The sequence below is a fragment of the Ambystoma mexicanum genome, chromosome 12 (genome assembly GCF_040938575.1).
Source record: "Ambystoma mexicanum isolate Mex_15411 chromosome 12, UKY_AmexF1_1, whole genome shotgun sequence".
In the NCBI taxonomy this organism is placed as follows: domain Eukaryota; kingdom Metazoa; phylum Chordata; class Amphibia; order Caudata; family Ambystomatidae; genus Ambystoma; species Ambystoma mexicanum.
This window is the reverse complement of record NC_090936.1, coordinates 597,231,800-597,257,319: the sequence shown is the minus strand read 5'-3', so window position 1 is coordinate 597,257,319 and position 25,520 is coordinate 597,231,800. Positions and strand designations below refer to the sequence as shown.

General features: G+C 44.2%; 1 protein-coding gene across 7 annotated transcripts in view; it reads left to right on the top strand.

Annotated features, from left to right (window-relative positions):
• Positions 1-25,520, top strand: part of CLDND1 (claudin domain containing 1) — a 275,231-nt gene that overhangs the window by 172,576 nt on the left and 77,135 nt on the right. Inside the window, exon 5 of one of the 7 annotated variants that reach the window (XM_069628982.1) lies at positions 240-8,526. The exons of the other annotated variants lie outside the window; for them this stretch is intronic. Coding sequence (XP_069485083.1) covers positions 240-460 — 221 coding nt within the window. The 3' untranslated portion in view covers positions 461-8,526. Of the gene's footprint in view, positions 1-239; positions 8,527-25,520 lie in introns of those variants that run through there. 7 annotated transcript variants of the gene reach the window in all.

Genomic DNA, 25,520 nt, shown 5'->3' with positions numbered 1-25,520 from the left:
CAAGCTGTCTCAAATAGGACCAGAGAGAAAGAGAGAGAGAGCCTTCATGGATGGCTGTCTTTTTTTTCTTTTTTGTCCTCAAATGTCCGCATTTGTTTTCCATTTCTGTGAGTACAAGTAACTTCCATGATTTCTAATCACCTGCTGTCCTTTGGACACTGTAGGTTTGCAAAGTGGTAGCCTATAGATTGTTCTGACATGCACTCTTTTTTTTTCCCCCTCCTCTCTTCACCCAACAGGAGTCTGCACGCTTACCACTGTTGCATGTTATGTGGCTGGAATTGAACTGCTGCACCAGAAGCTCAAGCTCCCCGAAGGCGTACGAGGGGAGTTTGGCTGGTCCTTCTGCCTGGCCTGCGTCTCAGCTCCACTACAGTTTATGGCAGCTGCTCTCTTCATCTGGGCCGCACGCACCAACCGCAGAGAATATACTCTCATGAAGGCATATCGGGTTGCATAATTGAGACACTTTCCCACTTCAGTGTGGCGTGATGCCTCCTTCTGGAACTTGCACAGAGTGAAATGTGAGGACCTCTGTACACTGAAGAGTGATGCCCTAAATTGTCCACTGTTCATTCAGATCCAGACTGAGATGGAGACTTTCCGAACTCCAGTCCTGTTCTAGTTACTACCACCAGCCTGTTTTGTTCCGCCACTGCTCCTTTTTATATTGGTTTGGGTCATGTGATTTTTGCCTCTGTATTTCACCGCCTGACATCCCATTATGATAGTCACTTCAGGCTTTAAGCTGAAGTGGCTTCCTTTCTAATCCACAGAACAGCACTGCAAATGCACCAGACAAGTGAACACTCCCTAACCCATCTTCATGGCAAGGTATGAGACTCCGTAAGACATGTAGGGATTTTTGTATGTAATGATGGATTGTACACTCTGCTTTCCTGTCTGCTTAATTTGATCAGAGATGGAGGCAGTTCTGGTGAAGAACCTTTCCCAATTATATTTAATTTAGCCAAAATTCCAGACCCCTACGCCGACCCGCCCACACCCAAGGCTGTCTCACCCGAGCTAAGTTTAGATTGCAGAAGTTTGGACTTAGCACAAAAGTCTCACCTGTATACTGCACCTCACTCCTAGAGGTGTAATTAATAGAGCCAAGGGATCCCCCTCCAGCCTCCAATTACACCTCCCCCTCCCCAGAGCGGAATAAAAGACCTGTAATTTATTCTTTAATTCCTAATTCTAATTCCTAATTTATCTTGAATTCCCACCACAGGCGTTCTACTCTTAGCTTTTGCTCTCAACACATGGGCTCTAATCCAAGCTCTGCTGATCTCTGGCCTCTCTGCAGAGATGGGGTTAAAGACCATGCTACCAGTCTTGTGCTCCCACTAACTGCTTGTACCCCTGAGCCCTTGTTACAAGTTATACCAATTGGGCCCAGTAGTCCCTGCTTCACCCTTGAATTCTTCCCAACTAAACCTCAACAACTCCTATTGTAGGAGGTAAATTCCAGGACCCTAGATTAGACCCTCATGAGATCTGGGATTAGACCCCCAAGAGTCCCTTTCCATTCCAGAGCTCTCTCTCTTAGGCAATCCCCCTCCAGCCTCCAATTACACCTTCCCCTCCCCAGAGCTGAATAAAAGACCTGTAATTTATTCTTTAATTCCTAATTCTAATTCCTAATTTATCTTGAATTCCCACCACAGGCGTTCTACTCTTAGCTTTTGTTCTCAACACATGGGCTCTAATCCAAGCTCTGCTGATCTCTGGCCTCTCTGCAGAGATGGGGTTAAAGACCATGCTACCAGTCTTGTGCTCCCACTAACTGCTTGTACCCCTGAGCCCTTGTTACAAGTTATACCAGTTGGGCCCAGTAGTCCCTGCTTCACCCTTGAACTCTTCCCAACTAAACCTCAACAACTCCTATTTTAGGAGGTAAATCCCAGGACCCTAGATTAGACCCTCCTCATGAGATCTGGGATTAGACCCCCAAGAGTCCCTTTCCATTCCAGAGCTCTCTCTCTCTTAGGCAACACCTCTGCAGAGATGAGAGTAGACCACAGGTCTGCTGTTCATACATGAGTTATAACCACTATACTTTTCCCTACAATTATACCACTAACCCCTCTGCACTTTCACCACTAAACCTCATCACATCAGATCTGTTATTACTCTAATCATGCACTCCACCACTAGCGTCTTGCTTCCCAGGTCCTCATCCCAAGACTTTACCATTGCTTTGCATTTTATGTCCCTCATTTCAGGAGATTTTCACAGTGCATGGGTGCTTTTTACCCACCCATTTCTGGGTTCTTATTGCCCATGTATACCCTATTGTAGCTTTGCGAGTGCTTGCCATGTGATTTTAATTTTACATTATTTTGTTTTTTTGTATCAAAAAGTATGTGTTTTTGTATAACGAAATGTTTTACATTTTCCCCTGAAGAATAACCTTGGTGGTAGGGTGGTCCTACCGGAGAGATGATCAGTCCTGCAATAGAGCTTGAAGTAATTGTTTGGAAATGTTTTATGTTGCGCTAATATATGGGCTCAAAAACCAACTTCTGACCTACTAGCTTACACCTGAGTAATGCGGGTGTCGGGTGGTACCAACACTACCTGAGATCACACGAGGTCGGGGCTTGAGATCATATCTCCTCGATCAAAGTTTCTAGGGACCTCCTGTGTCCTCGGTTTTATTTATATTTTTAGGGTAGAAGATCTAGATGCAGAAAGGGATGATTTCGTGTACCTAAAGGTTTGACCTTGATATCACAGCGGTGGAGAGGTGTCTGGCACCAAATTGTTTCTTTTACCCTTTGTGAGGGTAAAAGGCCAGCTGAAATAAACAGTCATTTTAAAAATGTCTTCCTGTGACCACCTCCCTGGGGGAGGGAGAGGGGAGGTTGGCAAGAATGTTGGCTGTTCTTACAGCATTGTCTGTTCTCAAAGCTAGACAGAGGTTTTAGGAATTGACATTGTTTGTGAACTGCAAAAAATAATAGTGAGTATACATCCATTGTTCTCCCATTGCAATGTTCCATTTAATGCAGCAGTGTGCATTGAACTAGGTGATTATTACTATACATTATTTTGTAAGAAGCTGAGAATAGCCTTTTTTCCATGAATTCCTTTGCACATGCTAACAGCCATGAAAGAGCAAGGGTCTTCCTTTAGGGTACCCACATTGTGCAGGCACAAGGCTGCAAGATGAGTTAGCTCCATGATAGCCTTGTCTCTTGACACAAGGCACTGCCTTCAGGGTAACTGCACTGTGCAGGCACATCGCTGCAAGATGAGGTCCCTCCATGATGGCCTTATCTCTTGACACAAGGCTCTCCCTTCAGGGAACAAGAAAGGGGGGTGTTTGCAAACACACTGCGCATACAAACGAAAATTAAATGCAATTTGATCTGATTTTAATTCAATTCGAAGGCAGTCTGACACGTGTTTCGAGCTAGAGAGCTCTTCCTCTGACACTTGAAATCTTGAGAAGTCGGTACAAATCACCATATATTGGTGTAAAGTTCAACTAATGGTACTTTGACCATTCATGAAAGTTACCGGCTCCAGGAACTTTATTTCAGCGGAGACGCTGATTCTACTTTTGCTCAACCGAGCGTTCTCACGTGCAACAGCGATTATATAGTGGAGCCCGTGATTTGTCACAGTCCCATTAGTTGCATTTAATTTTCTTTTGTGTGTGCAGTGTGTTTGCAAACAACCCCCTTTTCTTGTACAACTTACATAGTGGGTGACCTGGCAGGCACCCACTACTTGCTTCCACCTGCAGCCCATTCAAACCACTAATCTATCAGTACTTGCGCTGTATCTCGTCAGTCCCTTTCTGCCACTTCCTTTGTCTTTTTTCTCCCTTCAGGGTACCCACACTGTGCAGGCATATTACTACATGATAGACCTATCTCTTGACAGACCTTTCCAATTGTGTAGTGCTAAACCAAATAATTGGAAAAATAAATGGAGTGTTAGGCTCAGGCCTGTGCTTATGTTCCTGCAGGACAGTTTATAAAAGTATTTTAATAAAATGTCAGTAAAACCTAACTCTAAAAAGTATTTGTATTAGCCACAGGAGACTTTGTTGTCTGTAGGCAAGACCAGTTCTGCGATTTGCCAACACTGGGTGGCAGCCTAGCATGCCAAAAGAAGAGCGTGAGGTACCACAATGGCCCTACAAGCAACAAATATGGTTGCATTGCAAGAGAGCTATAAGGTGCCAACCTAACAAATGGCAGTGCAAGAATGCATTGCCCATAATTGCTTGCGCCGCCATATTGTTAGGTTGGTGTTTTATTGAGGCATCATGTTATCAAGATGAGCACATTAAATGAGCAGAGTGTTTAGATGCTGCCTGGAGGATTGGCTAGCATGAATATATGATGATCCATAGGGTCTGTTGTGGGGTCAGGCCCCAGAATCAGGCTAGTCATCACACCGACAGAGTGTAGAGGGAGCAGTTCAGGGAGAAATCCCAGGAATAGGGGTAGGTGGTGCTTGGAGTGCCCAGCTTGCACAAGGGAGTGGGGGTAAATAATAGCTGAAAAGCCAATGTGTGATGACCTTGCAATGAGGGGATGTGGTGTTGTCTTTATCTGAAGCCCATGTTGTGCTCTGTGGAAGTTTAGAAAGTTTGTTTACTGTTGCTGTTTCTCTGTATTACCTATGGCAGCAGTCTACTTTGCACAGGTTTCAGTTATCTCTGTCCTTGTGTAATGTTTTTAGACTGTGTGCTCGTTCGGGCACCTTGTGTTACGACTATAGATGGTAATCTCCCAGTGGCTGGCAACATTGTGCCTTCTCTCGATTCGCTGCTCAGTGAAATGATTGAGGTGAGCTGCCAGAAGGGGATCTACATTAGTTTCTTATCCACTAGCTGAACTTTGAAGCTCTCTACCCTCTCCTACATCTTAATTCACCATTGGACAGAATGCTGAGTTTTCTTCTGGGATTTGGTGACTCCATTTTAGTGTTCTTGCCTTCCAAGCAAGGTGCTGTGTGAACTGGTGCATGATAGGCGTTTGTTTTAGTTGTATGAGTTAAACACTGAGTGCACAAACCAGAGAGCCAACAAAACACATAACTAAGTAGTTACTCCATGGCCCTCATTACAAGTTTGGCGACCTGGAAATAAAGGTGCCGGTAGCAACATACCAGCACCCTTTATAGACCGCCAAACTATATGTATGCCGGTAGGGACACTGAACTACCGGTAGGTGTGACCTGCCGGTGCTTCAGTGAAAAACATGCTGCTAGGGGCCTGAAGCACCGGCACTGTTAACAATGGTGCTGGTGCTTCAGGTTTCTCATTTCCATGACGTTCTATTGGACGCCATGGGAATGGGAAATAACCGTACTGCTGCCGCCTGTGATATCCTGGTAGCACTGGAATGTCAGCCGACGATGTTACAGGGTTACCGGTAACCCGCCACCTACCCACAGTTTTTACCGGGAACCTCGTAACGCGGCCCCATGTGCTTTTCATTTTGAATCTAAGGAAGTATGTACAGCTACCGATTTATGTTGGAAAGATCAAGAGGTGTTTACCCTGCGCTTGAAGAGCTGCAACTGCACATAAAAATGCATGATTTCCTGAGCATGCTTTTAAATGCTACATTTCATGGTGCAGTATGAAATGAGTGAAAATGTGAGCCCAAAATGGACAGTTTCCTACTGTCCGCTCCTCAGAAAGAGTCCCTTTATCATTTTTGCACACCTGTTACATTTTTTCATTTGATTTCCTAAAGTTCATTTTTCGGCATTGAGGGTTAATGGGATATGAGAAATTCTGCCTATTCCTCACTTAAAACCTCCCGCTGGGAGACTCTAGGTTTTCAGAGATGAGAATATATGCCTGTGAGACAGTAACATCGTGCCCAGTGTCCACTTATCCAGATTGTGTCAATTCCTGCATAGTCCTTTATCAGACTCGATTTGCTCATCTGATTCCACATTATTGAAATTGCAGCTTTTGCTCACAGTCCTCTGCCTAGGGGACCAGTTTCTCTCTGACTTCCAAGGAAATGCTACTTCCGGCTTTTGGGATGTGAATCCAGTTCAAAGTATTCTCTGTTATCTAGAAAGCCCAGCTGCTTCGGTGCTTCAGCAGGTCAGGGGACTCGGAACCTGTCCTCTCGCAACCTTTGTACAGTGTATCATATGTCCCTGGATCTACATTTTGGGTGTCTGACCTTCATTATATGCAGTTTTTCTACAGTGTGACCCAAATATTGATCAAGTCAAAGTTTGACGTGCATGCAAATACAAAAATATGCTAACTCACCATTTGGCATATAGGATATTCAAACTGTCGCAGGGCTGGTAAAGTAGTTTAGTGAATTAAGCCAGGCATCTGCAAAGGTCTTTGTTCAACCTGCAGGCTGCTGTATTTAAAGTCCTGTGTACCCAATCCAGATTTTCATCCTTTTGTAGTCGATAAAATGAGTACCACTAAGCTGAGTGATAGTCAAATCCGGTACTGCAGGTACCGCAGTGACGGAGCACTATCTAAAAAACAAACAAATGATTTGTCCTGTGGGAATTGGAAAAAAGTCTATCATCTTGAGCTAGGCTTGTAAGTAAAATGTATACTTGTATATGGAAAAGTGCCAAGAAATGGTGATTTCCTGCGTTGAGAGCTATAATTGAAGCCGCAACTTTGACAACAATACAAACAAGGGGAAGGAGTGTAATACAGGTGAGCACAACATGGATATACAGCCAACAGTCTGTGGCGCAGAAGGCTGCGGAACTGAAGGTGATATCACTTTTTGTTTCATCTTCTAAGAAGGCCCATGGTTTTCACACTGTCTCGCTTATTACCCGATCACATTCCAAACCCTTGAATGGGCATTCAATGTCATTCACTGGTGAGAGATATTCAGTGAAGCAGCCATCTTAAGGAGAACATCTTTACCATTTGCCTATAGGGGAGACTCCTTTAGATAGACTCCTGGGAGAACAGTAACCTATCAACATGTGTTTTAACCAATAAAATCTGTGTTCTATAGGGTTCTTTTTTAAAGCATTTTATTTAAAAATAATTACCGTGAAAAATGTTTAAAAATAATTGTATACACACAAAGTGGCGTGTAAAATGCAATGTTCCATAAATCTTGCATTACGCATTGCTTCCCTGTTAGGGAAACCAGAATGATTTGAAGAGTTCACTTTTATTGCGGGGTTTCTTTTTTTAAACCACCTAATAAAAATAAAATACAGTATGGCAAGATCTTCCTAAGATTATATCTGAAAGATTCATGTTACACAGTGCTGAGGGGGGGAATACCCGGTGCCCAAATAATGAAATACCCCTTGTTCTCGCTCAAAAGAAAACTAGTTAGGACTTCCATTGAACTTAAGAGCTGTAAACGTCTAGTTTTTTAGAGCACATTATCATTAGCCAGAATGATACAACCTTTGAAAACCTATCTGATTTAATACATTGTTTTTTATCACCAAGTGTGTCGGGCTCAGTGTTTCATAGATTCAGTCTTTATTTGACAAACGGGTGCAAGAGATCCCGCTGCAAATCACTATATTTTTACACTTAGAAATGAAGATAGACCATATTTCATTAAAAAGGTTTTGAAATTTGGCTTCGTTCTGCCATGTGAAGAGACTTTGTGCTTTTGCACATGTCTTTAAAACAATTTGTTCACTCAGTTATAGTGTCAATGTATTGTTTTTCTTTTAAGGAAATCTGTTTCAATTCAGTGAGATTGTTTGCTAAATTTTAAGATTCAATTCAGAATATTATCTGCCTTATTGAGGTAGGTGAGAGTGGGGAGAAACTAGGGGTCTGCTCTGATCCGGTCATCTTCTAACTGCATGTCAAGCGTTTCTGAAAAAAACATTTACACCAGGTGGGTTGTGCCATTGTTTCACAATTTGATACTACCCTACCTGTAGGCTTCCACAATTAAACCTTCATTTGAAAGGATTCAAGCCAACACTGCCATTTTACGTTCATCTAGGGATGACTTTACCCCAAAGAAGAAACCAAAGTAGGTGTGATTGTTCTTTGATTACAATAGGAGAAAAAGAGCATTATGATTTTCTTTTTGCAGTATTTGCACCTGACATTTTGAATGGATTGTAGCGCTGTATGGGAAATTAATTCAAAATGTGTTAACACTGCAAAGAGGAAGCTGAAAAATCATAGAGGAAATCATGGGGGATATCCTTCAATTCGTTAAAGGTGTAAAATAAAATTGGAGGGAAAACTAACTAGCATTATTTAGTCCTAAGGCAGCTATGGAAACCTTAAAGAAATAATGAAGAATTGTGTTTTGAAACAGCTGTAGGATTGTATAGCCCACATTTCCCATGTGTATGCACTTCAGATGCTATGTCGCTCAGCACCATGAATCGATGGCAGTTTGTATTTCAGTTTGTACTTTTTTTGATAAGATTGTTTTTTTGGATTTCAGTGTATTTATTCTTCTTGCTCATGTATTCCTTTTTTGAATGTTAATTTGCTGTTTATTTTTGTTCATGAAGAATAGCACAAATAAAAACAAAAGTGAGATCAATTGTGTACCTGGTTATGAAGTGAAGATCCCTTTTTTGAGAGGCTCGGAATTCCCATTTAAAATGGTGTAGCTGATGAAATCCACATAGTTCTCTCCTTTTTCTGTGCCAGAAAAGGTTTGGCGCCATGTTAGTCCAGTTGTAAAATCAAGCAGAGTCCAAGTTTTTATAACTTTGGTTGGACTAACAACATATTGTGTGCTGATGGTGGTTCTATTAGCTTTCGAAGTCTCAGAGACCTCTTAATCATATGGTAGTTACAAGACAAATGGGAAACAAAAGAAAACACACACATAGCAGGTCTTTGCCTTTACATAGGGAACAAAAAGCAAGGGATTCCCCCACTTTAAACTCAATTGATTGCAGAAACAAAGTATGTCAGGAATTCAGTCCTGCACGGCTCCTTTATCTGAAGGGCCATACATTGGAAACGAAAAACAGACACATGCTCTACACTGTAAGACAGTTTCCCTCGCTGAGAAGTTAGTTTCAGGCAAATGTTTTGCAGTTTGTGTCCAAATGTTTGAACAACTGTGTCTAATGAGTGGAACCCAGCATAAAAAACAGCAATGCCATTGTAGACGGATTCCAAAACGACAGATCCAAAGGTACTACGGTTGAGCAGGATAAGGACATGCCCCTCCACACCTTCCCTGCACAGCAAGACCTCCCACATGCACAGTAGTATGAACTCTCCAATGTCACAAGCCAACTCAAGCCTTATCAATTACAATGTGTGTAAGCATCTTCCTGGCAGTCACAGCGAAATTATTGCTTGCAGTGATTGTAATGCTCCACCTAACTAAGAAAATCACTGTGCACCAATGTGTGGGGACTAATAAATACAAGTGTTTTCATGTATGGAGATCCTCCAAGGATGGTCATGACAAAGAGGTCTATAAGGTGGTGGTGAAGGAGTTTAAAGTGGCTGTTATAGCAGGCAAAACAAATATGTTTGACACCAGGATTGCTAAAGCACAATTTGAGTCCAACGAACTTTTTACGATTCTGAGGGAACTGGAAGATTCCTCCTCTCACAAATCGGACAAATTTGTCAGATGTTGCCTGGTGCACGTCTATTCAGAAAGCTATGCTAGAGAAGCTTGACCGGATAAAAAATAACACTGAGTTCGGCAAGAAGACCCTTGGACTGGTAGTAAGCGTCCAGGATGAGGCGGAACATGCTCAAAAGGTGCAAGAACACCAGTTTAATTTCAAATCCATATCGGAATCCGAACTGGCAGTGATCGTTACCAATCTTAAACTGGCTAGTTGTAAAGGGTATTTATGCCCCGCAATGACAATAAAGACATGTGCACCCATCTTGATAGACATTCTCTGTAAATTTGTGAACGCTTCTTTTAGAGAAAATCATGTTACAGAATAAGAATGCCTGGATTACCCCTTTACTAAAAAAGCTGTGTCTATGTCCATTAACACCAGCCAATTTTCCACCCATTACTAATAACCAGTTTCTTTTAAAAATGTTATATCGTGTGGCTTATATTAAAATTTTGGCACATCTGAATAAACACGTGATTTTAAACAAATGGCAGTCAGGTTTTAGGCAAGGGCATGGCATGGAAACGGCGTTGCTTGACCTGAAATCTAGATTACTACAGATTATGGATAAGGGGAAAACTGCATTGCTTGTGTTGTTGGATTTGACCACGGCTTTTGATCTGATGGACGGACCACACACTTTTGGTCACCAGATTAAAAGTAGCAGCATGCTTCTCGAATAATGCAGCACTTTGTACCATTGGTTGCTCAAAAATTAGCTGATCCACAGTCTGTAGCGAGGATGCCGAAGCTCAACCGGCACACCTGGTCTATGTGGTGCCTCAAGGGGCATGCCATCACCCTCTCTAGATAATATTTTCACAGTTCCCTTTTTAAATTTTCTGGAAGAGAGTGGTGTTGGCTTTACTAATTATGCGTACGACACGCAATGTGTCATCCCTTTGTCTGGCAATCATGCAGAAGATGAAAAAACTGTCAATAAGGTTTACAAACTGATTCATTCAAGCTTTGATGGTGGGAAATGGTTTAGCGCTTAGTAAAGAAAAAACAAATTGATGGTGGTGGGCACAGAGGATAAAATACAGAAGTTGGGAACAGACTTTAACCATTTTTTAGTGGTAGGATGTGATATTGAGACCAAAAGGAAAGTGAAAACACTTAGGATATATTTGGATCAAAATCTGATTATGCGGGCCCAAGTAAGTAGTCTGGTTTCCTCTACTGCTTATTGCATTAAGTTGCTAGTGCAACTTCGTCCCTTCATCTCTCGAGCTAACTGTGAGACTGTGGCTAGGGCTATTGTGAGTTCCAAAATTGATTATTGCAGTAGCTTACTTGTGGGTATGGCTAAATCAGATTGCACAAGATTGAAAATCATGCAGAATAGCGCAGTGAGGGTCATCACTGGCCTCAGTAGAAGAGATCATGTCTCAGATGCTAGACGCAATCTGCACTGGCTTCCAACAGAGGCATGGATTGAAGTCTGTCTCTTATCGATCACCCACAAATGTGTGGTGGGCTCTAGTCCTTTATGAGTGAAGCTCTGGTTTATAAATCTAGTATGAGGATCCTCCGATCCAACAATACTAATCAGCTGAAGATCCCTGACTGCAATCTTACTCCAGTCATGAAATACCTATTTTTTTACTGGCAGCTCCCAAGGCCTGGAATGCTATCCCACCAGACCCGAGAGAAGTGAGATCGATGGCTATGCTTAGAAAGAAGCAGAATACTCTGTTGTTTAGATAATGCTCAAGGGGGTCTGTAGATTGCAGAGATGGCTGCTTTTGTGTTTCTGTTTGCCTTGTAATCTGTTTGTACGTTGAGTATGTTGGGCCTGTTTCAGCTTTTGTTTTATTCTTGTTTTATGTGTCTGTTTGCACCCTTAAGCCTCCGGGTCACCGGTTGCGCATTATAAACATATTCAAGTAAAGTAAAATATGGTCATAGGTGCATGCATGTTTCTGCAGCCTCCATGCTGTGCTAGTGTGGTAAATAGGTTAACCTGAATTGCTTAGGCATACTTGTTTGCGTATGGTGTAACTTCTACCAAATCTTCCCTATGCTTCCAAGGTACTATGTCCACAATTATCCTAGTTGCGCCTCATATTTGACAATATCTTAATGACTTGCATACAAAGTGACAAATACAAACATATTTTACCTCTGTTCCAGTGGTGAAGTCCACTGCTGACTGGCCATGCCTCTTCTTTAGTAATGGGTATCAAGCGTGTCGGCTCAGACATACAAAATTGACATACATAATGCCTGTGTCTTTACCCATTCGGGGATCTAAAGATTGTGTCTAAAAGTTGTAGGTGGGAGGTAGTAGTGGCATGTCAATTTTGGGTACTGTCGATGAGGTTGCCTTGAAGATCTGAGGTTCAAAGTAGGCCATAGTGTGACATAAATCCTGTCTATGTTCACACCAGCATTTGTCAGGTTGAGAATCCTTAAGTACTTGTGCTCCCATGTTCTGTCTGACCAACTTCTCTCTTTTCTTGTGGACATTTCTTGCATTGGATATACCATATTGCATGATATGCAATTGTATGTTCCTTGTATCAGTACATGTTTGATTCTGTGGAGTTTTTACAGCTGGTTCAGTGCAGATGTGTTGGCAGGTTTTACATCTCCTAACATTGCATGGGGATGTTCCCTGTTGTCTCTATCATTGATCTTGTAGAAAAGTGCTTCAGGTGAGGGACCGTGCAAGATTTTTTGGTTTGTATGGGGCTACTTTGAAGATGTCCCTCAGCTCCTGGTCTTTGTTAAATATTGATTGTAGGTCCTTAACAATTCTATTCAGTTGTGTTCGTGCTGGATGATATGTGACGACCAAGAGTATTCTTTCTGTGGTTTCACTGTCTCTGTATTTAAGCAGGCCATTTCTGGGTATTATCAATGCCTATCAAATACCCTGTGAATTTGTCTGAGTGTCTCTTTTACAAGAAGGAGGTATGAAGTGTGGCAAGTTGGTTGTCCCCTGTCTCCCTGTTGGAGCATATACGTTGGTATTGGATGGTGGCCTGGCTGTAGATGATCGTTTTGTGTGGCTTGGATGAAAACTTGTCCTGTCAAGGTATTTGTTCCGGTCTGTTGGTTTCCTGTATACTGCTGCTTCTAGGAGGCTGTTGCTTCCAACAGAAACGGTGGTGTCCAGGAAGTATATGCTCAACTTGGAGTATTCCATGGTGAACTTAATGCAGTGGTGGAAGCGATTTAGGTATTCATAGAATTGTTTCAGGGAATCTTTGCCTTCTGTCCAAATCAAGAAAATTACATCAATGTAGCGCATGTATGTTAGTGGTTGTAAAAAACGCTGCTCAAGGTCTGCTATGAAAGGGTTAGCATACTGGGGCACCATTCTCGTGTGCCCATGGCAGTTCCAGTATTTCCTAGAAAATGGGCCTCATTACAAGTCAGCCGGTCCGGAAAGAATGGTGGTGGTATATCCGCCACCACCGTTCTTTCCGGACCGGCTGATCTCGAGTTCTGCAGGCGGGTGGTGTCACTCCCGCCAGGTCTGACCTGGTGGGTTTAACACCACCCGCCTGCAGGCAGACGTGGAAACACCGGCACCATTACAGCATGGTGCCGGTGTTTCCACTTCTTCAGTCCCATGGAGTCCTATAGGACTCCATGGGAATGGGGATTTACCGAATTCCGCCTCCGGAATTACAGAGTCACCGGGGTTGTAATGCCCCGGTGATTCTGGGAATCACGGAGGCGGAATGTTAATACGAGTCCGGCGGTAACCTGCCGGTTTTTCCAGCTCGGTTACCGCCGGACTCGTAATGAGGCCCAATGTCTTCTTTTTCCAAAGGTTTAGCAAAGATAATGCCTCTGCATATCAAGAGACATTATTTTGGAAAGTTTAAAAAGGAGGTAAAGAAGCTCCTCTTTTACCTACCGCCCGCTTAAGCATTACTTTGTTTGATTCTTTCGGAGCTGGTTTTATTTTGACTCATTTTCGCCGCTGGTATTCCTCCTCGCACTACTCTAATACTGTTTGTTTTGGTTGTTTGTCCTGTGGTCTTTTGGGTGCACGGCATGAGGCCCATAGGCATGTGGTGCGATGCTATAAGAACTTTAAATAAATAAATACATTTTATTATGTATAATATAGTCAATTAGGACTTTTTATACAATAATTCACATTAATATATTTACACTGACACACATCAAATAATTAATAAATCAATCACTGCAAAGTTCATTCAGTAAATCACGAATAACATTCCAGAACTTAGTCAAAATATAGATACAGTTAAAATAATTTCCTAACATAAATGAGATCCACATGTTTCCATTGCTGGTTGTTAATACATCCATGTTGTCATATGCTAACCACTAAGTTCTGTGTACATGTGCTAGGCTTTCACATTCCAACAAGGGATGGTCAATAAACTCCAATACATTGTCACCGCATAGTCTACATGTTCTTTCTGCTTCCTACCACCCATTACTGCCATTGTTTCAACAAGGTTGAATGTTATTTTTATGTAGTCTCTCATTATTTGTTGTTTGGGTAAGAGTAAATATAAAGGGGCAGTCAGTCTTTTGTGTTTACTAAGATGTTCGATGTACTGTCCACTGTTTGGTTACCAGGGCTATAAATATTTGTTTGCTGGTGATATTGTTTGACTACTTTGGACACAGCTTTGAATCTAGTGTGTGTGTAGGTTCTGAGTACTCCAGATGTATGCAAGGATATTGAGAGTTTGCTGTATTCCCAGTGTGGGCGATCACAATGCCTCTAAGGAATGCAGTTTGTGAAACATACATGCGAAACATATGCGTTGGCAACTTTTGCTAATAGAGAGGTTACTGGGCAGCGTACACATTTCAAGTGTAGATTAAGGCATCAAGAGGTTATGAGAGTACGTACCTTGGAGATGTTAGGTTCTGCATAGAAGTATTCAACTGGAGTATTTAGGGGTAGTCTACTTGGTGTTTTTAATCATTTACTTTCAAGATGTTGTAGTTATCTGTGGAGTTTGTGCCCAAATGTCTGTTCCATATATCATAGTGTTCACAGACACAAGTGATCACAGTTCAAGGGTGTTTATTAAATTGTATGCAGGTCGGAAAAACGCTTAATCTAAACCTAAATCTAAGATGTAAGCAAGCGCCGACCATCAAATGAAAATAAGGCAGTCCTTGTGGCGTTGTGTCAAATAAAAAGGGCCTATACTAAGAAACCTATTGCCAAACCTTAAAACGAATACAAAAGGGTGTGGGATAGATCTTAAGAAAAGTAAGAAGTGTTCATAAATAATATGTCAGGATGTGTTAGCCTGGGTCTTCCTTCCCCACGTTTTTAGCACGGGGTAAGGTGGGATCTTGGAGAACAGTACACACTCAAGCTTCTCCAGCACAAGTCGACAGTTCCACTCGCAGCTATCCAGACCGTCAATGGCCAAGTCTGATTTCCTTGAAAGTCTCTTGCCTTTGAGGGCCTGATGTGTTCAACTAACAAAACAAAAGTTCCTTCAACAAAATGAAAGTTTGTTTCCTTCTTTTACTTAGGGTGTGGATGCTTCACCCGTGGGACCCCCTCTTCTGGGCACCTACCCTTGTTCCTTGGTGTCTTGGGTGATCGTTTTTCACCCCTTGGATGTCCCTCTTCCGGACTTGAAACCCAAACGGTTCCTTTCAATGTCAAGGCTTCAGTGGATGGTTTCCTGGTCCCGAGGGCCTGATAGGTTACCGTACGCACAAACAAACTAACAAACACAAAGTTCTGTTTTGCGAATTTCTTGGGTGATGCCTTCACCCTTGGGGTCCCCCTCTTCTGGGCACTGACCCCTGCTCTACTTTCAGCCTCCCTCCACCGGGTTCACGCTGGCTTTTCTCAGGTGATGGTTTCACTCCTGGATCTCCCTCATTCGGGCTCGGACCCTTCTCAAATGTCCATGTCTTTTGAAAAGTTCATAGTGGACATCCCTCAGCCAGGTTCACGTTTGTCGACACACTGTTTCTTGGGACTTTAGACATGCCCCCTTCTCGTCTGCATCCCTCGATCGGGTTCACTCATGCCAACTTCACATTCATAATGGCTTGCAGGATTCACTTCCCTTGTTTTCTTAAGTTCATAGATTAAAGGCTTGACATCCTGCATGACCACTTTGACCTAACTTGGCGGCTCTCCTATGGTCTTCTGGTTTTTTCATTCACCCGAGGATCGACTAGAGTCTCTTGAGTTAGCACCAACATGGTGCCGGTTCCCTCTGCAGCTGGTCTCCCCTCAACAGTTTCACAGTTCTTTTGAACTTACTTGATTTTGCTACTTTGCGTCTTTCATCCACCACAGCCTGGCTCTTATCGGCTCTCACATCGACTCACCGGCTGTGATGAACCACTGGCCTTTCTTCTTCGCTGGAGTCAAGGCTGGTACCATGGTAGCAGGAGTTTCTCTTGCTCCCACTTATCAGCATCGACACGCTCTGTGTACGGTTGACATGTGTTGCAGTACACTTGGGCTATTGTCCTCAGTCTTACAATTCCCTCTGCAGAGGTTTCGTGGGTCTGCATCGGAAAGGGCAATGTTGTGTTTCTCCTTGTCAGCCTCTTAATATTCACCGCCTTTCTCCTCCTCTTGAACTGCCGGACCTGGGTAGCTGTCTCGTCGTGCGGTCTTCCTTGCTCGTACTGTGCTCTCCTGTTCCACCTTTTATCCTTGTGGGGAAGGGAAAGGGGCAAGCGCATCAGGTGTGTGTGATTCTGATCGATTGCCTGACTTTGCCTGACCCTTGTATTGGGACATATCAGGTGAAATGACTCTGGTGTTAGTCCGTTCTCTGGTGTGTCATGTGAAAGAGTTTGTGTCAGAAAAGGGGCACGGGGCAGTGGTTTTGAATGTCCTACATGGTAGGATGGGGAAAAGGTGTTGAAGGAAGGGGGATACCACGTCTTACCCACTCCCCGAGGACCACCCATCCAGGTGATCTTCCCCTATTAGTCCGCCCCCAGTAACTGGATCCAATAGTGATGGCCGTGTCCTGGCCACATGGATGGTAGAACTCCCGGGACTAGCTAGGCAGACAGCTTCAGGTTTATCACACTGGATAACTGCAGTCTGAATCTTTGTGGGTTCCAGTGTAACTTGTTGTCGGATCTACCTCAAAACATCGAAAATATTACTGCGAGTCCCAGAACATCGGATTTTCTTTTCCCCCACTTTACCACACACATATGTGGGGGGAGACCTCCCACATTTCCGCCCATCTTAATGAAGATCCCAAGACAAACCCCATCTATATCTTCGCAAAAGTACAAAATAAATATGCTCTGGGACTCGCAGTAATGCGATTCAATGTTTTAGTATGATACCCTTGTTGTCAATAATGATTCCCAAATATTGAAACTGTGAGACAACCTGATTCCTCTTCCCATTGAAGAACCACAGATAGTTTGTGCCATATGAGTGTTTACCAGAAAAGAGCAGCAATTTCTTGGTCAAGTAAATCCTAAGAAGTTTGTGCTGCTCCTGCAGTCCCCTCGGGGTACAATCCATCAAGACAATATCATCCGCGTACCTCAGCCATTCTATACTGGTATTCCCCATATGAGGGAGTTACGCTTTATTAGAGGTAATGGCACAGGGAGATCTGCCAGGTAACGATTGAATAGGGTAGGTGCCAATATACATCTCTGTTTGAGACATAAGTTGGTATCTAGTCGGCCCTAGTACAATTTAGATCATGCCCTAGTACAATTTAGATCAGGCATAACTCTAACCTTCGTGTTCACATGTAGTGCCCTAATCACATTTAACAGATCCTGTGGAATATTCCAATTCTGGAGTTTACCCCCATAGCGGGTCTCTCTGTGCTGTCTCTAATGAAGAGCTTAAATCGACAAAAACAACAAAGATGGACTGATGGTGAGTTTCCTGGCGGATTGTACAGTGGTGACCAAGGTCAATATGCTGTCAGTGGTGCTGGTCTTCTTTCTAAATTCTGTCTGGCTCATAGGAAAAATGTTGATTCTAGAAATCTAGGTATTTAGTTCAGCCAAGAGTTAGCTAGCAATGATTTTCCCCGGGGCGTCCAGCATTGTCAGGATTCTATAGTTTTTGGGGTCACCCGGCCGCCTCTTTTGTACACAGGCACGATTATGCTGTCTGTCCAGGTCTTCGCAAGTTGTTCTGAGATGCAGAGTTCTTGGAATAATCTGTGCAGCACATTTGCCCACCATAACGGATTCATTTTGAGTAATATGTAGCAAAGACTATCCAGCCATATGTTTTTAATGATAGTAATAAGCTGGTACACCTGTGAAGTATATTGCTGGCCAATATTTACAGAGTGATCACAAAATGCGGTAGGCTTAGTCCAATCGAGTTGGCATTGAAAGTGACCCAAGCGTCAATAGATGCCCCGTTAACAAGAGGGTTTAGTGGCTTGAAATCATTAACTATCTTCCAGAACAGTTGTGTGTTCTGTAGACTGGAAGAATAAGCCAATAAGTGCCACCGTTCTGAGTTTCGAGTTATTTACCCTACCCATATTTGGTATTGTGCCCTCCTTACCAGTACAGCTATGATTAATTACTTCTGTCCAGGTTACTATGATGAAGACAATGTAGATCATGGCTTAGCACTTTTTTTGGCAGCGTGCATTTCTGTATCGAAACGATGACGGTCCGCCATTTTCTTAGTAACTATGGCCCTGTTCCTGTAGTACTTTCTACTGGACTCGATGTTAGGCACAATATTTAGTATTTATTTATGTATTGTACGCTTGTTAAACACTTATACAGCAAGTACATTCTGTTTCAAAGCGCCCACAGGGCAACAGGGAGGGGACATGGGAATGAGACACATTAAATACATAGATATTTCAAATACAGTGGAGGGGAAAAAAGGACAAACCTACTACACCTTGTGAGTATTCAGAATGTGCAAGTGCAGAAGGAAGGGGGCGGGAGGGGGCAGCAGGGGTAAGTGCTGGGGTGCTCGTGGGTGAGCAACAGATGAAGTGCAAGGTATGGTAAGTGCGAGCCTCCTGGTTGTAGGGTGTGCTGAGGTTAGAAGTAGGGTGCGATTCGGTGTGGGAGGTCAAGGCCCTGAGGATGCATAAGGGCCCTGGACACCAATCAAAGCAACTGTGAAATTAGCAGAGGAGAGAACGGGGAAGGAGGAGATAAAGAGGAAAATCTTGGAGCTTTCAGAATTTAAGAAAATCCTGCTCTATATGCAGAGGGAGGAGAAGGCTGTTCCATAGAAGGGAGCCAGCTGAGGAATAGTGATCTACCTCCTGCCCTCTGTTTAGCTAAATGCTTTACAAAGAGTTGCTGCCAGAGGAACGCAGAGGTCTAGAGAGAGAATATTTAGTAAGAGAGAGCTGCAGATAGTGTGGTCCCCAGACAGCCTTGTGGATTTAACAGAGGGATTTGAATTTAATCTGTGAAGCAACCGGGAGCCAGTGAATACTTTTTAGGGCAGAGGAGTAATGCGGTCCCTGGGCTTGGGCAGTTAAAAGATCCCGACCCTCCCCCCTCCATTACTGCGACTAGGAGGGGCTGGGGTTGCGGTGGTGTCCCCCGCTTCCATTAGATGGAAGTGGGGGACAATTAAAAAAAGAAAAGTGAAGAAAAATAAGAAAAGATCCCTATGGCAACAGTTTTGACCCACGTTAGTGGGTGAAAACTGATGCTGCAGGTATACGGCATGGACGGCGGAACTCTTCTAATGTGTGCCGCCGGCAAGATAAGTGGGGAGGGGTTCTGGGGAGGGGGATAGCGGCCACAGTGATCTATGTGATCACTGCGTCGCACCAGAATGGGAGTCGGCAAAATGAAAGTCGACATTATGGGCGGCACAGATCCCGCTTGAGGCCAAGGATAAGCCTTGCTGCCCTATTTTGGATTAGCTGAAGGAGTCGCAGAGTGGAAGAAGGTAGATTCAGGAGGAGACTATTGCAATAGTCAAGCCTAGAGAGAACCAAGCCTCCGGTAACATTGAGCTTCTGGGGAAGTTGAGGAAAGGTAGAATTCCTTTGAGAAGGAAGAGCTGAAAGTGGGACTTCTTGGCAATGCCCTGAGTGTGAGCGAGGGAGTAGAGAGAGGAGTCAGAGATGACACCAATGTTTCTGGCTTCAGAAGAAGGGGATGAGCCCATGGAGGAAGACCAGAGAGAAGGGAAGAAGGTGGGAGCAGGGGTTCCAATGGGAAGGATCTCTGTTTTGCTGGCAATGATGCAGAGATCATTGGAAGTGCACCAGGTCTGGATGGCAGATAGGCAGTTAGGGATGATGCAAGGTGCAAGAGGGTCAGCAGGAATTTTGAAAAAGAGTTGTGTGTTGTCTGAATAACACTGGAAGTTGGGGTAGGAGGAGATGAGTATGAGCTGAGTAAGGTAGATGTTTAACAGCCAGGGGGAGAGGATAGAGACCTGGGGGACACCACATGAAGAGAAGGATGGTAGGAGAGGAGAAGGTGCCCAGGATGACTCGGGAGGAGCGGTCAGTTAGGAAGGAGGTCAGCCAGTCCAGTGCCCGTTCAGAGATACCAGGGGTGTCATTGAACCTTTGTATGAGGATAGAGTGGTTGACCATGTCAAAGGCAGATGCGCAATCAAGTAGGATGAGGACAGCTGGGGAGCTGGAATCGAGGGATGCAACAGTTCTTCATGGGTGTTAAGAAGAGCAGTTTCCGTGCCTCTGGATGCTCAGAATCCAGATTGATGGTCGTGAAGATCACCAACAAGTTCAGTGTGAAAGTCGAATTGGTGCAAGGCCAACTTCTCCAGCAGCTTACCCAGGAAGGGGGTGGTTAAAATTGCGCGGTAGTTGGCTGGACAGGTAGGGTCTGCTGAGGGTTTTTTAGGGAGGGGGCGCACAAGGGAGTGCTTGAGGGAGGAGGGGAAATAACCAGTGGTTAAAAAAGTGGTTGCAGAGGTCAACGAATGCGAGGGCAAGAGAGCCAATGTGGTCCTTGATTAGAAAGGGGAAACCTGTTTGGAAGAGACATGGAGCAGACAACTCTGGTGACTTCTTCAGGTGTGATGGGGCGAAGGAGGAGCGTGAGGGGCCAAGGGTGGGAAGGGGGTGTGGGAAGGGTTGGGAGCATGATTAACATGGCTGTTCAGGATATCCTGAGTTTTGGTTGCGAAGTGAGTGGCCAGTGTGTTGCAGAGGGCCTAGGAAGGAAGAGATGAGGAGACTGTGGAAGGGTTGGCTAGTTCCCTGCAAATTTTAAAAAGTTCAGCCGTTTGTTGGATGCACCAGACACCCATGCCTAAATGTGGGCCCTTTTCTTTACACGGATGGAGAGTCTGTATTGACTTTGGAGCAGGCGGCAGGCCAGTTTGTCAGAGGGTGAGCCTGGAGTTTGCCACTTCCATTCCGCTGCTCTGCACTTCGGTTTCAGGAATGCAAGATCTGAGTCGTACCAGGTGCTACGCTTAGATGTGGGTTTCGGGCAGATCCTCATGACTGGGGCAAGAATGTCAAGAGTGTTGGTAATGGACAGGTGGAAGTTGCTGAGAGCAGCGTCAATGGTAGAGTCTGAGTTAAGGGGGCAAAGGGAAATAAAGGTGGAATTGAAGGCCACAGCTGACACTCTTTTCATTGGACGGATGTTCGTGAACGAGCTAGGCAGGGCTTTAGGGGGTGCGGTCAGCAGACCAAATGGACCCAGGTGAGAGAAGAGAAGAGAGCGGTCTGACCAAGAGAGAGGGATGACCAGAGGAGATGAGAGAGGGAGGTCAAAGTGGATGAGGGCATCCAGCGGGTGTCCAGCAGAGTAGGTTGGACCAGAAGGGAGAATGGAGAGTGATAGAGAGGTGCAGAGGTCAATGAAAATTGCTTCATGATGTATTATATGCACCCTATCTAGGCTAGGACTACTATCCTTGGCTACATTGTTGATGCTGGCGTCACAATCCATACTGCTAATCATGTGATTCGCTTTGTCAATATTAATTGCACTCCGAGAGATGGACTGGGAGCCAAAAGTGGCCCCGGAAATCATTTTTAAAGTGGCACCATAGTACACATTTTCAGCAAGCCCAACCCTTTTGCTATGAGAACATTTGGAAATCAAATGGGTCACCACACAAAAGGGGCACCGGGAGCAGAGGCCTACCTGGAAATCTCCAGAGTTCCCTATAGGCCAGTCCACCCCTGGTGCCAACTGATTCTATTCAATCCGTGTTTGTCAATGTTACTGGTCAGTTCAAAACTAGTTTCTAGGTGTTTCAAGATCTAAAAAGGTGAGAAGAGGGAAGTAATCACTGTTCCCTGGCAATCACGTTCATGTCAATACCTTCATTAATTAAAGAAGAATGAACAAAGACATAATACATAATAGAAGCACTCTGCCTAGACGTCGTGGTGCAGTGTCCCGCTCAAGCTATTACCATTCAACATGGTGAGATCATAGTAGTACAAATGTTCAGCCCATATTATGACTATTTTTTAATGTCTGTGTAGGATCAATGTTCTGTGTTCCGCACATATTCCCATCCCTAGTGGCCAAATCGGGAGGAATCTTTGCATTAAAGTCACCCAGTATAATTTTTTTTTTTTATTTTTTATTGAAACATCAGTCAAAATATGTCACAGTAGAATACCGTGACATCAGACTTTTATTACAAACGAGTTTCGTCAAAAAAAAGCTTTCAATTAATGTACTTTCCATTAGGATCATCCTTCTATGTTCTCTAGATCAAGTGCATCTATAAAATTGACTATCGCACAGCAAAGTTTTATACCGTTCCCGGCCATTGCCTGTGACCACCAGTCGCGTGCTTCTGGATCCGCTGGGCAAAAGTTGCCTAAATGTAAGGATCGTTTTGTTGTGAGCGACGTGCATTTGGTTATCAGATGTTCGATGGATTCAGATTCTTTCATACAAAAACGACATCTGTCGTTGTTTACTTTGTTTGAGTGGCGAAGCCACAATGCTGCTTTTGTGTTGATTGCATTTAATCGAATTCGCAAAAACTGAGCCCGGTAGTGACGGGAAGGACAATTTGCCAAGTATTTACATGGAACACCCAGCTTGTGTTGTCCAATTCCGGTGTCTAGAGTTGTAACCATCTTGCAGCGTTGGTCATTGTTCTGGATCCAGTGCATGGTGTTGACCTTTTGCTTAACCGATTGCGGTCGCATTATCAGTTCATCAGTGTTTGAATTGGCCTGAACAAGAATGTTTGTCAGGCGTTGTTTCCACTCTTCAAGTAATACTGAGTTCCCAGGTCCAGATCTAGTGAGAAAGGGCTGATAGGCAAGTGGATTGGACGGCATAATCATTTTTCTAAATGCCATCAGAGATTTCCAAATTACGCAAGCATGAAGCGAGTTTATGGAAAGTTCGTATCTTAATTGGCTCATTGAGATATAGGTTGGTAGCTTCAGGACACGCCGCCAAAAAACACCTTCTAGCTTCTGCCAAAAGGCCGCATCAATGGACCACCCTGCTTCGGATCCATAAGTGATCGCTGGAACGACTTTCTGCAGATAGAATTTCAGGGTTGGGGTGAGTGCGAATTTGCCATAGGATTTATCTAGTAACTGGGCTTGAATTCCAAACTGTACCATTCGGGCTTTCAAGTCTACTTTCCAAGGAGTTTCACAGAGTGAATTATTAAAGGATATCCCCAAATATCTAATTGAGTCGACCACATCTAGTGGTTTTTTATTGAGTCACCCAGTATAATTAATGGGATACTGGGGGCATATTGCTCTAACAATTTTCTAGTTACAGACAAAATAGTGTTTGTTTTTTGCAGGTGGATCATAAAGATTAATGATCAACAGGGACATAGGGTTGACACTCAGTGTGCACCACCTAAGTATGCCAGCCAAGACGTGTGCAGTCTCAGTTCATATTTGGGTCAATCATACTGGATTCTTCACACTATACAGCAACCCACATTTAGGTCTTCCCTTAGGGCCCTTGTAAGCAAGTGCCTGTATAGTTTGCCTGCCACCCAGAGACAGATAGTCTGTCATCCATGTTTCTTGTAGCACCTGTAAGCAACTCATGGTGGCAACAGTAAGACAGACACGGGTGATAACAGTTCAAGGGTGTTTATTGACCTGTATGAATGGGTGAGAAAAATGCCTAATCTAAACCTAAAGCTAAAATGGGAGCAAGCGACGACCATCAAATAATAATAAGGCAGTCCTAGTGGCAGTCCTAGTGGGTCTTTTCAAATAAAAAGGGCCTATACTAAAAAATAAATTGCCAATCCTTACCACTAAGTTACAAAAAGAAGTGTGGGATAATGTTCACCAGAAAAGAAAGAGAAGTGTTTGCAATTCACAAAATAAGTCAGGATGGTATGGCTATGGTCTCCCTTCCCCATGTTTTAAGCACAGGACAAGGCGGGACTTATGAGCACAGGACACTCCTTGGCCTTTCCAACACAAGGTTCATTATTCCATTCAATGATAGAAGGCCTGCTAGACCAAAATTACAAATAAACAAAGGTTCCTTCAGTGATCTTGCCCTTGGATCTTTCTCTGCTGGGCTCTGATCCATCTTGTAACTTGAGCCTCCCTCCGTCGGGTTCACTACGGCCTATCACCCTTAACACAATCTTGTCAGGTGTATCAGACCTCACCCGATTCGCAGACATCCCTCAACCGGGTTCACATTTTGCCAATTTCACAGTTCACTTTGTTTCATCACATTCGGGATTTACGTTCTTAGCTTTTCCTCTTGGCTTCCCTCCGTCGGGTTCACTTAGCCATCGTTAACACAGTTCATGAGTTTCTAAATACGGTTCATGTTTTACTTCATATTTTCAGAAAGCGTGGTTCCTTTTCCGTAGCTTTCTTTCAGCAATGGGTCAGAGACTTTCGATTGTACACAGGATTTTATGGGACCTCTGTAGGACCACTCTGACCCTCACAGCGCCCTCTCCCAAGGCCTTCTGGGACTTGCAGTTTCACCACAAAACAAAGTGGCCAGCCAGAGTCCTTCGAATGAGCACTCCTGCAGCTCCTGACCACTCTGCAGCCGATCCTTCTCTCTGTTTTCTCAGAAGTTCAAAACACAAGTTCTTTGTTCACAAATAGTGTTGCCACTTGCAACCTTCAGCTCAACACAGTTCGGTTTGCTCTCGGCTTTCTCAGACTCACCGGCTGTGTTGAACCCACTGGTCACTTTCGCCTCAGGAGTCAAGGACAGTACCATGGTAGCCAGCATGCCGCCCGCCTGTGTTATCCGTGCGGGAGGCCACCATGCACCGTGGACACCTGTCACACCACACGCCAGCTGTACTCCCCGGTCTTGTAATTCCTTTATCAGAGGCTTTGCGGTTTTGAGTTGAAAAGAGCAAGGGCAACTCCCTCCTTGTCCTTTCAGGTCTCGCCCCTTTTCTCCTCCTCTTGAACTTTCGCTCTGGAATAGCTATCCCCTCGTGCGTTCTGCCTTGCTCGTTGTGTGTTCTCGTGCTCTGTCTTTTATCCCTGTGGGGAAGGTAAAGGGCCATCAGGTGTGTGTGGTTCTGGTCAATTGCCTGACTCTGCCTGATCCTTGTGTTGGGACATGTCAGGTAGATGGCTCTGGTGTTAGTCTGTTGTCTTTCTATGTGTAATAAAGTGTTTGTGTAGGAGAAGGGGGTGGAGGGGCAGAGCTTCTCACTGTCCTATGGGGTAGGACAGGTAAAAGGTGTTGCAGGGAATGGGGTACCGTGCCTCGCCTGTCAGTGTCCCACTTCCACTCCCCAAAGAACCCCCATCCAGGTGATCCTCCCCCACTGGTCTACCCCCAGGAATTGGATCCAGTAGCGATGGCCGTGTCCTGGCCACCTGGATGACAGATCTACGGGGACAAGCGGGTGAGACACCGTCAGATGTCTCACACACACTATACTAAAGCGCTCAAGGGTATCGTAATGATGATCCACTCCAGAGTAGTGAGAGCAACCCCTTGTGTTCCAGGAAAGATTTGACAAGTATTGGCTAGGGACCATGCAGGTTCATCGATTGCAGCGTCAAAGGTAACCAGTGCCAGTTAAGGTATTT